General features: G+C 32.5%; 1 protein-coding gene across 2 annotated transcripts in view; it reads right to left on the bottom strand.

Annotated features, from left to right (window-relative positions):
• The window catches only part of BRINP3 (BMP/retinoic acid inducible neural specific 3), a 376,710-nt gene that overhangs the window by 106,149 nt on the left and 255,228 nt on the right, over positions 1 to 15,333 (bottom strand). For both annotated transcript variants that reach the window (XM_057315546.1, XM_026517375.4), the window contains exon 6: positions 13,997 to 14,233. In XM_057315546.1, coding sequence (XP_057171529.1) covers positions 13,997 to 14,233 — 237 coding nt within the window. The remainder of the gene's footprint in view (positions 1 to 13,996; positions 14,234 to 15,333) is intronic.

The following is a 15,333-nucleotide window of genomic DNA, read 5'->3' as shown; positions in this document are numbered from 1 at the left end:
TGGAAAAAAGCATTACATCTTCGTGTTCTGGTGCAGCTATATCATCTATCATCTTATTATGAGGAGAAATACATGGGAGTTCATGCTCTTATTCAGATTTGCATGATAGCAAATAAGACAAAAAAAATCCCTCAAAATACCTAGGTAAAAAAATACAATATAAGAGGCAAAGTATTTTTGTTTTTAGAATTGTTTTTTAGAGTATACCCATTGAAAAGATGAATGGTGTCACAGTCACTGTGACAGTCCAAGAGGCAGTGTATGAGGTACACCAAAATTAATTCCTGGGCAATGTCTGGCCACACATATATTTTGTTATCCCATTCATCAATCAACATATATTGTGATGTACAGTGTGTGTTCTAAATATAGCACACTTTACCAGTTTTTTTGTGTAATGGCAAAGAGATATGATCTTCTCTGTCCTCAAGAAACATCGAAGTCTTTTTAGATAGTTGGGATGATGACACTGATCTAGGTATGGAAATACATCAGGCAAACTAGAACAGGTAGATTGCATTTGGCAGAGAGCCTTTTGGGATCTAAATCAGGAATCGTTACATAAAACACCTGCTTGGCACTCTACAGCCATCTTATTTCAGATGATGTTAAAAAATTAATTGAAGTACAGAATAAAATTTGGTAATGGCAAAGGTGATATTCATAATATATTAAATATGATACAGCCAGGCATTGATGAATCAGAGCAGAAATGCTGAACAATCAGAACAGACAGTAGTGGAAACCAAATTGATTTTGCTATATCAGTCTTGAAACTGAATACTTTCTTTAGTGCTGAGAATATCTGTAAGTTACAGTGTGTCTAATAAAAGATTATCACAATAAATTAAAACATACATAGATATTATAAGACTCATATTGAGACTTCATGTTATAAAAAGCTTATTTTCTTTCCCTTACTGTTGTAGTCCAATTACTAATCCCTTTAAAATAAGTACATTATACATATAGGCATATGATTACCAAAAAGCTTTACCCGTTAGAAGGCAATAGTACATGTGGTAGTTAATTTAGAATGAGAATTTTATATCTAGTTCCTTTAATCTAAATAAGGTAGCTGAATGACAAACGAGGTAGCCCAAAATTTTAAGAGATTAAATGACTTGCTAATGATCACATAACTTGTTACTGAAAATGCTTGTTTATGTGATGTTCAGGTATTTAGTTTGGACAAAATGGCGGGTACAGTGGATCTAATGTGTCAGTGTGTCAGAGTTCACTTAATATATACTTCTATCCCGGTTAAATAGAAGCCTGTAGAATTTCAGATAGTAAGAACAAAACATATATTCCCACTTAAGATTATACAGTTAGATGATAAAGAATATGATGTTTTTAGTTGTATCTGAAAATCAATGGTGGCTGACATTTTGGGTGTTCACAAATACTGTCTGGTTCCTTTTCTTTTGTAGGCGTATGATAAAATGGCATTTCTCTGTTCCCTTTGAAATTAGGCTTGGCTATGAAATGTGATCATAGGTAATGTGAATTGCTTCTGAGCAATTCAGATAAGAGCCAGTGACAATTTACTGCACTCTTTCCACTGCCTCCATAAGCAACCACACCAGGTGGTCATCTGCCTTTCAGTCTCAATCCAGGAGTGAGGACAGTGCAGTGCAAAGACCAGTTAACCTGTGTGGGCATGCAGTATATGCCAGCAGTGAACTTTGTTTATGGCTACATTTTAGAGGTGTTTGTTATTGGTGTTACCAAGCTGATGTTGACTTATACAGAAATGGGAGCCAGAAATGGAAGGGAGAGACTGCTGGAGAAAGCAAATCCTCCAGCTGTGACACTGACTTAGTGGATCATGAATGTGTCAAGGACACTTTATCGGATCTGGAATAATGACAATCCAGGTTAAACAGTGGGGAAACAACTAGTAAAACTGTTGCCTGTGGTAACTGGGGATGAAGATCATGTACCCAATAAACTCAAGGTGCCAGGGAAAACGTCAGAAAATAGAATGTTAGTTCTGTTGCCAATGACTGCTTTTGGTAGGCCATGGCAAGATATTCTCCTGTGTCACAGAGACACATTGCACCACGGGGAGGCTGCACTGTCAGCCCCAGTCCTGGAGTGAAGAGACATAAAGAAGACTCTGTAGCCAACTTACAATGGACAAGTGGTAGGAGGAAAAAAATAAACTGTAATGTCATACTTCAAAGCAAATTTTTGATTGTGCATTTTTGTAACATTACCTTGGTTTTCTGTCTGATGTGCTATCTCAAACTTAGAAAAGAATTAGTGAGTTTTGAAAGCAGAAATAAAAGGGTCTGAATAGAGAAGCAATGAATCACATAGAGTTGAAAGAGGCAATTGTTTCTCAATTCCCGATATTGAAACAATGGCCAGTTATAAGTCAATCCCATAGCAAATATAAAATTTAGCGTCTGGTCTCCATGTTTTTGTCATGATCACAGAATAGATGAATTAGTCTTAGGGAATATGCCCAACAAAAGGTGTAATACTCAGTAAACACTCTTAATTGGACAAGGCACAAATAAAGAAGTCTAATAAAGCCTCATTATGCAAATGAGAGAGGTAGGAAGGGAAAGAGGATGAAAAAAGAAAAGAAAAATAACAAATATAGAAAAGACATTTAGGGAAAACTGTGGGTGTGGCTATTGGCCCATGGAATTGAGTAAATTCAAATGGATAAAAGACCAGTAAGTTTTTACATAAGTTGTACTTCCAAAGAAACCATGACTCCAGATTTTTAAAAAAAAATCTGAAGTTTAAGATTTAAAATGACCTTTGATTCTTAATGTTTGGGCAGAAAACAGACTGAGAAAGCTCTTCCTTAGCCACATTTTCCAATTCTCACCTCACGCATAGCCAAGGAGAAAATGGAATGGAAAGATCACACATATATTGGAATTTGGAAATAGTAGACAAGTAAGCCACTCTCAGGGAGAAAAATTGAGGATAAATTAAGGAATATTCTCCATCCCTAGGTTTGAGGCCCTCAAAATGTCTTCTGGATAGAATTTCAGAATTGCTACCAACAGTTTGCTTTGTGTTCCCAGTTTCCCCCCTTTCTGAGTAGAAGTGCTTACTATAATTCTCTTGATTGATTCTACCTTGGTATATGGTAAGTCTAGGACACATAACTTGCTCTTTGGTTCATGTCTCTGTAAAAAAAGAAAGCACATCTAGATTGGATTAAGATGTTGCCAAGCATCACTCGTTTGAGCTGGACCCAGTAAACGATGGGACTAACGTTCTGTCTCTCATGGGAATGAGGGATGTGTGTTCTGCATTTGAGGAGAGGAGGAAATTGAGTATCTAGTGACCAGAACAGTGGAGTGTGGAGTCATTACGGCTTTTTAAATAAATGCTAAGGATCTCTTTTAAGGAAAAAGCCCGCTTTGAGGCAAGCAAGGATAACTCATTTTAGCCAATGAAATTTAGCATTTGTGTTACGTATCACTTTCTGGCTAAGGTTTGAGACTTAGGACACACATAGCCTGCCATGTTTTTTTCCTTGTCCGTTATGATCACTTTTCCACAAAGGGGCGGGTCTGTCAGCCTGAGTCTTAGAATGAAGAGAGAGAGCAAAATCCTCAGCAAACTTTCAATGGTCAAGTGAGAAAAAAATATATACTTTAATGTTATAATCCAAAGATATTTTGAACTTCTTTAGTACTACAGTATTATTAGCCTGACCTATGTGGCAGATCATCTATAATTGGCTGCAGAATGGAGGAAGTTTATTGGTTCATGCTACTGAAACTAAAGAATAGGTGAGCTTGTAGCAGGAGTGATTTAACAGCACAAGGATGTAACCAAAGAAATATATCTTCCACCTTGCATGGTTCAAGCAACTCCTATAGTTGCAAGACGGCTCTCTGCTGGCTTATGACTATGGTCTCCTTTCATATCTAAGAAGAAAAATTAATAGAATTCCCCATAGTTATTGTGGAAAAATTAGGAATCTTTCATCTCCTTCAAATACTCTTAGGAAATATATTTCGGGGTCTCATTGACCCAATTTTTTATGTGTCTTAAACTGATCTATATAGCTAAGGGAATGGATTCTTGTGATTTGCTTGCATTAATCAGAGAGCAATTCTGGATCTTAGTATGAGCTAAGTACCATACACTGCAATACTAAGAATGGGAATGGGGGTTCCTCAAAGAAAATTTGGGATACTTTAGTGTCAGGGAACAGGATGAATACTGAGCAAGAAACAGTAAGATTTTACTAAAGATTATAACGTGTAAACTGGACAGTTAGTGAAATTCTAATTTTTTATTCAGATATATTTATTTTCTCTGGAAAATATTGTTTTTCTATAAACTTATAGTTAACTATCATCTGATGGGGAAACTGTTTTGGGGAAAAATTAATAATAGTCCACATTTTTTAAAAAGGCAAGAGGAAATAGATAATTACTTTTTAACATTTGTAAATTAAGTTATGCCAACTTTTACAGTACATACATTTTGCCATGATAGCATTAGAAATTTTATCAATTTTTCAGATGAAGTGTCAAATGGACAGTGTTCTTTAGAAGTAACACCTACACAATTTCCATCACAAGGTGGCCTCCAGCTGCCATTCTTGGTTTATCAAATGAATATCCTTATATTTAATAGGACATGATTCTGATAAAGATTTATGCTGACAGCATACAATACACCTTAGATTGCCCACACCCTGGTGATAACGCAATTTCTCCAAAGAGTAAAGATGTTGTGTCAAAAAAATTCTAAAAGATTTGTGCTCTATGTAAACCAATCCCTTTATTTTTATTAAGATTAGTTATTACTTAAAAATTAGTTACTACTTGTATCATTATATTCCATAGTTATAGCTTAAATAATTAGCTTTCTTATTCATCTAAAGAATAATTAAGGAAAATTTAGAATATTATATGAAAAAGATACTATATTGCTATCTATTCAGTTCTTTACTGCTAACTTTAGTAAATGGTTGCATAACCGAAATCAAAATAAATTTGGAGTTTACTTATTTAGATATATCTGCAAAACTGTAAGGATTTCCAGTTTTTTCATTAGGTTAGAATTATTGATCAAGACCTGGATAGAATTGGTCTCTAAGTAATTGGCAACTAAGTTGTTTTTTACGTAATTAAACAAAACACTTAAATCAGTTTGTTTGGTTACTGTTTCTGTGTGTGTGTTTCATTTTATTATGTGCATCTATATTTCCCTACATCTCTTCCTGTATCCTTTCTTTCACTATACATATATGCCATCATTATTTCTTATTAAACAGCATTAATTTATTTATGAAAATATAAGGGTAGAGAATGAACAGATTTATTTAAATATAGTTCTCACAACCAAAATTTTTTAGGTTGCAAGATACGAAAAAAAAATACATTCTATTTTGAAATTTTCAAACACTTTTTTTGGCAGGCTGTAAAAGGTGCGTTTTCCAGGACTTGTATTACAGACCAAAATGAATTATATATAATCAAATATAAAAATGGCTAAGCAGTCTATGCTAATCTGGTCTAATGATTTAATTTTATATTTGGTGATAGCAGAAAACACACACAACAGAAAACTATTTATAAACAAGTTATCCTGACCCGATAAAATCTGCAATTTATTTTCTTCCTTTTTTTGTGGTAACTGATACTAGCGTTGTTACTATTGTTACTATACACTGTAATATACACATTTTCACACTTCATGGTGTTATCCGTGTTTAAAGAAGAATTTTGTAAATTTAGATGTACATTCTAATCTTTGTCAAAACTATCACATGTGCTCTTTGATACACTTTACTAGTGTTAAAAGAAGTCCAGTAAAAACAGTATTTTACCTATTATTTGATTCCAAGTGGGTAAGTGAATGTGGTTTTACTAAAGATGTAATGTACTAGTAAAAAGTTTGGGTTAATTCTTTATACATTGAAATTGAAAAAAAAACCTCAATATTATCTGTGATGAATCAGAATATTAAATATGAATTAGCTAAATATACTACATATCAATTGGAACAAATAATTAAATTAGAATAAATAAATACAATTTTTTTCAATATTAGAAATAGTTTCAGAAATATCATTGACACAATTGAACTAGTATGGTAAGAATCTGGTTTTAAAAGTTAGTTGGGCAGCCCACATATGAGTTAAAATTAAAAAGTCTGATTTTTTTTTTTTTAAGTGGTGGTGGTGGTGGGTGATGGGGAGGTGGTGACGGTGATGTTGGTAAAAAAGCCTGACTTTAATTAGCACTAGCTTTTAACTAGTAGTTCAAAGTCTCTGGCCATTGAATATTTCTGATTAATTTTTGACCAATTACATATTTTGGCACATAACATGTAATGAGCTTTAAAAACATTTAGTTAATTCAATTATTCTAGGATTCTGTCCTTCTGATTATTTAGATGCGAAAATTCTCATTCTTATTTTTTTAAATTTGTATTAAATTATGATATAAATAGAGTAAGATACAAAAATTATAGGTATAGATTCAGAAAATTTTCAAGAACTGAACATACCAGGTAGCCAGCCTCTGGAGCAAGGAATCATGATTTTTTTAGCACCAAAGAACCAATTTAGACCCTCAACCATCCCATCAGCCCTGCCTCACCAAAGGTACCAAAGCCCTGACTTGGAATAGAATAGATGAATTTTGACTATTTTTACACTTAATATAAATGGAATCACATAGTATATATACTTCTGAGTCTGGTTTTCTTTGTTCAGTTTGATACTTAAAAGATTTATTCCTAATATTCTGGGTAGATCGTGTATGCACTTTGCTTCATAGAATTCCACTGTGTAATTATACCATGACTTTTTACTCTTTCTGTCTCAATAAGCATTCTGGTAACATCCTACTTTCAGAGTGTTGAGAATAATGCTACTATGAACATTCTTGTACATTTTTGTATATTTGTTGTGAATATGTACATATTTCTTTTATTAAACTTCTATCTAGGAATGAAATTGGTTGGTCAAAGGATATGATGTATTTGCCTTTAGTGGATGCTGGCAGATGTTTTTTTTTTTTTTTTCGCAAAGAGGAATTAATTATAAATCCAGCACTATTATGTAAGAGTTTCAGTTTTTCTAAGTTCTCGCTATACTTGTTATTTTTTCTCTCTCCTTCCTTTACTCCCTCCCTCCTTTTCGTCTTTTTCTTCCCTTTCTTTTCTTTTCTTTTCTTTTCTTTTCTTTTCTTTTCTTTTTTTAAATTTTAGCCCTTCTGGTAGGTGTGTAGTGCTATCATGGTTGGCTTTATGACTCCATTTGCCTTTTTCTGATTACAAAGCTAATGAACATTTTGTCATATCATTATTTTCCATTTGGAGCTCCTCTTTTTCAAGGTATTGAAATATTTTGACCATTTCTTTATTGATTTTTAATTGATTAGAAGGATTTCTGTATATTTCATCCATAGGAGTTCTTGGTTTGACAAATGTATTGCAAATATGTTCTCCCTTTATATAAATAGCCTTTTCATTTTCAATGGTGTTTTTGATTGAAGTTTTTTTTTTAAATCAATTATTTAACATATAGTGTATTATTAGTTCCAGAGGTAGAGTTTAATGATTCACCACTTGTATATAACACCCACTACTCATTACATCAGATGCCCTCCTTACGGTCCATCACCCAGTTACCCCATTTTCCCACCCACTTCCCCTCCAGCAATGCTCAGCTTGTTTCCTATAGTTAAGACTCTCATGGTTTGTCTCCTTCTCTGATTTCATCTTGTTTTATTTTTCCCTCCTTCCCCTATATTCATCTGTTCTGTTTCTTAAATTCCACATATGAATGAAATCATATGATAGTGGAAGTTTTAAATTTCTTTTTCTTTCTTTCTTTCTTTCTTTCTTTCTTTCTTTCTTTCTTTCTTTCTTTTTTTTGTATTTTACAATCAGTATTTGGGATTCTGTTCACAGCACTGTTTTCAGCTTTACTAAATTTTAAACAGGTTTCTTCTTGACTACAGACCTCTGATCTCCCTTTTTGTCTGAAAACTTGCAATTGTAAATTCTTTCCATGTCCCTTTTAAGATGTAAATGTTACAAACCATAAGGATCTGGGAGTCATCACTTTGAAATGTAATCATCTGAGAAAAAGGAGCTAGCACATCTATCTCCCAGTCTCTGTGGGAAAGTAGAAGACAAGCTTAAATAAGAAACAGTTAGCAAACACAGCTAGCCTAATCATGTTGACCAGCCTTCCTGCTCATGTCTTCTAGTACTTTTCCTTGAGCTAATCCCAGTGTTTTGTTTCAGAGGATTTGAGGTCAACCTCTTTTCCCTACTGTAAGTCTTGCTCCTTTATTACAATAGTCTTAAATAAAGTCTAACTTGACTATTTAACTGTTGGGGTACAATTTTTATTTTGTAGTTCACATAAATAATTATGATATATATTCCTGTTGGATTGACTATGTTATTATCAAGAAATATTTTTATTTCAGTTAATATATCTTGCATTACAATTTAGTACTTTTTGGCTAATGTTAACATTACATATTTTTCCACCCTTTAACCTCAATTTATCTATAGTTTTAACATGTCTCTAGTAAGTAGCAAATAATCTTTTATTGCTACTATTATTACTGTTGCTGTGTTATTTTAACCAGACCTGTGGTCTTTTATTTAGAATATTTAATGTAACAAGAAAAATAGAATATTTAATATAATAACCATTATAGTGGGATTATATCTGACCCAACACAATTTATTGAAAAGACAATCTAAACCTTTCCCTTTACACTGCATGTATCTATTTGATCCAGATGATTTTTCTCTTGTTTTCTACTTTATTGTCTCTCTTGGGGGGGGGGGTGTATAACCAAATAACTTTTATTTGATATTCTTCTAGATTTCAATTAAACATTTTTTCCTTATTTTAGAGTTATCCCAGGGATTATAATATATATCCTCGATTTATATCACTCTAATATCAATTATAACTCAACACATCCTCAGCAATGGCAGCACCTGGGAATACTGGGAATATTAATTCTTTGCACTCATCACCCATTTTCAAACTATTATAATATATTAAAATCATATATATGTAATTTCCACATCACATTATTATTTTGTACAGTTGATATTCACTGGTATTTAATTGTACATATTTGCTATTTCTAGTATTCCTTTTCCTCTTTGCATTTCCACGTTTTTACCTATCATTTCTTGTCTGAACAAATTTTTGCTTTCACCTTCATTTTTGAAAATACTGTGGACTGGCATATAATTCTAAATTAATAGTTATTTTCTTTATTTTTAAAGATGTCAAAATCTGGTTTTTGTTTTATTTTGTTTTTATAAATCAAGCCTATTGTTACTCCATTAAGAGTAACGTCAATTTTTTTTCTCTAGGTATATTGAAAAAATGTTTTCTGCCTTTTTTTTTCTGAATAGATTTTCTATGATGTGTCTATCTGAGATTTTTTTTTTTTTATCTTTCTTTGTGTTTGTGTTCGCTGTGCTTTTTTTTATCTGTAGGTTGAATGTGTAGGATTTCAGTTAAAAAAAAAATTGCATCCATTATGTCTTTGCATATTATTTATGCCATTTTCCCATTTACCCCTCCTGTGCCTCAGATTCAAAAATATGTTAGAACTTTTATGAATATCTCACTTGTGTACTTATCCAATATTTTGTTGTTGCTTTCTTCAATGTTTCCATTTTTGTCTATTCTATTAACCTGTCTTCACTAATTTTGTCATCCATTGTGCAAAACTCCTATTCAAACAAGACTTTGAGTTATTGATTTCAGATACTGTATTTTTATGTTTTAGAATGTCCTTTAGTCTACTTTCATAGATTCCAGATCTCTGATGAACTTTTCAATATTTTCATCTACGTGATCATTTCTTTCCTTTATTTTTTGAATATTTTAATTATAATTATGCAAAAATCTTTCCTACTAATTTTAATATCTGGATCATCTTACATCACTTGTCTGGTTTCTTTTCTCTTTGACATTAGCCACATGGTCTTGTGTGCTCACATATGTTGTAAATTAGGGTTTCATGTCCATCAGATATAAAAAGAACTGCAGAGGCTTTAGAAAATGATTTCATCCTCAAGAGAGGTCACCCTCTTCATATTTAACAGACACTATGGGGAGTTTACCTTTTTAGGATCCACTCCTTAAGATCAGGATTTAAACTGTATTAGTGCTGGTTTATAAATGTATAAGACTCAATCTATCTCTGGTTCTCCCCTGTTGTTAAAGTGTGGTCCTTCCAAACTTTCAATTATCCACCTTTTGAGCATTTGCTTCTTCAGGTCTATAACACTGCAAAGATTCAATTTTATCACTCAGAGGTTTCACTTCCTCTCTTTAGTCATATGCCCCTGGTAGAGTCAAAAAAAGGCAAATGTCTTCAAAGAGGAGACTGGCTGTGTATTTAAAAACCTTCAAGTGAGTCTCCAATATTCTCATTTTGATCTACTGTAACTGCCAAATTTTCTTCTGGTTTCTTTGTTCTGGAAGAGCAGCATTTTCCTGGAGCTAATCCTAGGTTCTGAGCTTCTAACTCTGCCTTGAACTGATAAATGTGCCCTAGGGAAAAGCAGTTGTAGAAGCTGTGTCAATTCATCATTTTCCATCTTTGCCAGTTTTATTTTCAAGCTCCTCCCTCTAGAGAGTTTTTGTCTTAAGCTCTTGAAAGTCTGTGATAAACTTCATTCCGCTTTCAGAGACCTTTGAATACTTCCATAGCATCCAGCACTATCCAAATTCAGTAAAAACCTTGTCTTAAAACTAAACTTCTTTAGGCCCATCGAATCTAGAATTTTGTCAGTCTGATCTCTACAACCACTAAAAGTTTTGCTCTTTCTTCTTTCTTCCACCAGCTACTTCTTGTCTGGGGGAATGCACAGTCCTCAGCTTCTACTCTAAATCAAGAATTGTCAAATGTTTACAGAATTAATCATATTAATGAATAGAAAGAAAGAAAGAAAGAAAGAAAGAAAGAAAGAAAGAAAGAAGAAAGAAAGAAAGAAGAAAGAAAGAAGAAAGAAAGAGAAAGAAAGAGAAAGAAAGAAAGAGAAAGAAAGAAAGAAAAGGGAAAGAAAGGGAGGGTGAGAGGAAGGGAGGGAGAAAGAAAGGAGGGAAAGAAAAATGTGAATTCCCAGTTTATACCTCTTGTCAGGAATCTTTTTCCATTTAGTTTTGTTGCTTTTCTGATCTATTATGTCTTTGAAAATGTAATGTAAAAAATTATTCACCTTTCTAGTTACTATCAGTGGAAGTTCTGCCCTATTTCAGTATACTAGTATACCTGGAAACAAAATCCAAATGCTCATTTGGTGATTTTTATTTTAATACACTTTTTCAAGGCAAAATAAAAAGGGTAGCATTCTGATGTGAATTCCACAGAGGATATCCTGGTCTAACCTATTTATCAAACTCTGTGATATGAGATGGAAGTTTTTTTTTTTTAATTTTCATTTTTTATTTTTAAAGAAGATTTATTTATTTATTTGAGAGAGAAGAGAGAGGAGCAGAGGGAGACAATCTTCAAGCAGACTCTTCACTCAGTGCGGAGCCAAATGAAGGTCTCTATCACAGGAACCTGAGCCGAAATCAAGAGTAAAATGCTTAACTGACTGAGCCACCCATGTGCCCCAGTATTTTTTTTTTTTAATTTAACCCTAGGGAGACTACCATATATTGTAATTTACCTCAAAATGCTGCATTCCATGATTATTTTTAATCATCAGATGGTTTACATGAATAGAACATGATAGACATCTCATACATGATATCTGAGTATTCTATTGGAAAAACTAGAAAGAGAAATTTGAAATTAGAAATTCATTAGGTTTATTCCTAGATATTTTATTGTTTTTGGTGTAATTGTAAATGGGGTTGATTCTTTAATTTCTCTTTCGGCTTCTTCATTACTGGTCTATAGAAATGCAACCGATTTCTGTAGATTGATTTCGTATCCTGTGACTTTACTGAAATTGTTTATCAGTTCTAGCAGTTTTTTGGTGAGTCTTTTAGATTTGCTAAAAAGAGTACCATGTCATCTGCAAATAGTGAAAGTTCTCCCTTGATGATTTGGATGTGCTTTGCACTGTTGATGGGAATGCAAACTGGTGCAGCCATGCTGAAAAACAGTATGGAGTTTCCTCAAAAAGTTAAAAATAGAACTACCCTATGACCCAGCAATTGCACTACTATCTATTTATCCAAAGAATACAAAAATACTAATTCAAAGAGATACATGCACCCCGATGTTTATAGCAGCATTATATAGGAACAGCCCAACTGTCCATCAACTGATGAACAGATAAAGAAGATATGAGATATAATATAGAGATAGATAGATCTGTAATGGGATATTACTCAGCCATAAAAAAGAATGAAATCTTGACATTTGGAATGACATGGATCAGCTAAAGAGTACTATACAAAGCAAAATAAGTCACAGAAAGACAAATACCATATAATTTTACTCATATGTGGAATTTAAAAAACAAAATAAAGAGAGGGGGAAAGAAAGAGGAAGGGAAACCAGGAAACAGACTCTTAACTCTAAAGAATAAACTGATGGTTGTCAGAGGGGAGGTGGGTAGGGGGATGAGTTAAATAGGTGATGAGGATTAAGGAGTGCACTTTTTGTGATGAGCACTGGGTGTTGTATGGAAGTGGTGAATGACTATATTGTACACCTGAAACTAATATGACACTGTATGTTAAGTAAGTAGAATTTAATAAAAACTTTAAAAAATTAAAAATATGTATATATAATAGAAAAAGAAATTCATTAGGTTTCCCAGCAATTTAAAGGGGATAAGGATCTTTGATTCTTGACAGTTTTTCCTGTTTATATAAATAGAAATATTACTAAAATCAAAAAGCATTATTTATTATGTACTATTTTGATCAAAATATATGTTAAGAAATCATAAATTCATTAATCTTTCCTGTATCTATTTACCTACCCTTTTATTTTATAATATGGTGGTTCTATTTCACAAAAAGATGATGCTTTGTTTTAACAATCAATTGTATTGTTTCTTATCTGATGTTAGCTGTGGACTTGTCATATATGGTCTTTATTATGTTGAGATATGTTCCTTCCTTGTCTAATTTGTTAAGGGTTTTTATCATGAATAGAGGTTAAATTTTGTCACTTTTAAAGTATGTTTGGTTAAATTAATCACCAGAAGAATTATAATACCCAAGCATATAAGTCTGACCTCTTGGCAGTTAAACCTTTTTGCCCATTTGAAAGTCAGTCTAACACTTTTGACTAAATATTACATACTTACACTCCCCACACTCTAAGAATTTTAATTTTTCTTTACTCATGTATTATTAGATATACTTTTATCAGTATTTTTAATTTTATGTTGAGACATCCTTAATCTTTTATTAAAATTCAATGTTTTATGAAATGAAAGCTATTATAGGTTATGCAATCAGTAAGAAACAATATTGAAAACACATATATGCACTCATAAAAATTCAGAAAAAGCAAAAGCCAAAACCCACAAACATAAATCAAACAAAATTGATCTAAATTTGATTCAAAAAATCATTAGTTAAGTGAAGTTGCACATTCATGAGAGTCATGTTAATGGAAAGAAGATACAGAAGAAATGCTCTCCGCATTTTGCCACACAAATGAAACTCAGGGGCCACTAGAAAAGTCTAGAGAGATATCAGAGAAATCAGGTGATAAATTCATATATTGAGAAAGGCAAAGTCTTTCTCTCTTAAATGACTAATACATCAGCTCAAGAGCCCGCTAGATTTTAGTGACAATAATATATAGTAATAACACAAAGCACCATATATGCTTTCGGTAAAAATACTGAAATCACTAGTTATAGAAGTGTTATAGATAGATGTGTATTTGAAAGAATAATAATAAAAAAATTAAATAAAAGGCTTTCCAATTATGTAATCATAGATTCTTCCAAAAGGATAAAGTAGTCATTTCAATACAGTATTTGTTTTGGCAAAGTTTAAATGTTACATTAAAAGTTGTCTTACCTGATTCTTCAAAGTCACTATTGTAGGCTTTCCAGGTTTCAGTTATTCGAAGAAGATTCTCTTCCATGGCTTGAATGTCCATGGAGGGGCAGTTGCATTCTGGAAATCTGGGACCACACTGACACCAGCAATCATTGTCCTTGCAGATAAACTCTCCCTCGGAATTGCAAGCAATGTAGCTCAATGCTGCTTGTACAAAACGTTCCTGAAGATAGTCTGGAAGGAGGACTTGTAGCCCTTAAAGAACAAAAAAAAGCACATACTTTAAAAAAAAAAAAAAAGAAAAAAAAGCATAACATTTAAAATATTCAAAAAAGTCAAATAATTTAATATATAAGTCATGGATTTAAAATTATCATTAGAAAATTATCTAAGCCAAAAGAAAAAAGAAAATTATCTAAGCCTACAAAATTGCAAATATTTGTAATTCTTTTCAACATATGATGACTCCATGCACTGTTCAAGAATCCCAGAATTTATAAAGCTGTTTAAACCCTCAGATTATCTGATTTTTAAAAAATGTATTTAGTTGTTATTTATTTATTTATTTATTTTATTTTTTAAGTTTTCCAGTTAGCATACAGTGTTATAGTAGTTTCAGGTGTGCAATATAATGAATCAACAATTCCATACATCACCCAGTGCTCACCAGGACAAGTGCACTCTTTAATTCCCATCACCTATTTCACCCATCCTCTTCTGGTAACTATCAGTTTGTTCTCTATAATTAAGAGTCTGTTTCTTGGTTTGTCTCTCTTTCTTCTCTCTCTCTCTTTTTTTTCCCCTTGGTTCATTTGTTTTGTTTTTTAAATTCCACATATGAGTGAAATCATAGGTATTGGTCTTTCTCTTTGGCTCTTTCACTTAATTGTTCAGAATATTTGGTTATTTTTACATAATGTAGATAGAGCCTACCTCCCTAAACCTTTAAAAAGAAACATGCATGTGTTTTCCACCACTTGATTTCAAATAACTTTCAATATTTTCATTTTACTTTCAGACTATCAGCCCACATTTACATAGATAATCATAATACAATAGGTTGTGGTGTTGGTGAAAGAGTCACAGAATGTTGATGGTAATGCTTACCTCATGTCGTTAATAATACAGAACTTATATGACTCTATTCTATTGTTCAGGAGTGATCAATAAGACTGACTACAGGGAAGCAGATGGACTGATTTCACTTGTTTCATAGGTCATGTCCTTGCCATGTATTAAGACAGCCCTAGAGATAGGATTCATCACTTCTACATTCAAATTTAATGAAGTTGATATCTCTCTCTTTTTTTTTTTTAAGATTTTATTTATTTATTTGACAGAGATAGAGACAGCCA

Source organism: Ursus arctos, unplaced genomic scaffold, assembly GCF_023065955.2.
Source record: "Ursus arctos isolate Adak ecotype North America unplaced genomic scaffold, UrsArc2.0 scaffold_2, whole genome shotgun sequence".
Taxonomy (NCBI): domain Eukaryota; kingdom Metazoa; phylum Chordata; class Mammalia; order Carnivora; family Ursidae; genus Ursus; species Ursus arctos.
This window is presented reverse-complemented; position numbering and strand designations above follow the sequence as displayed.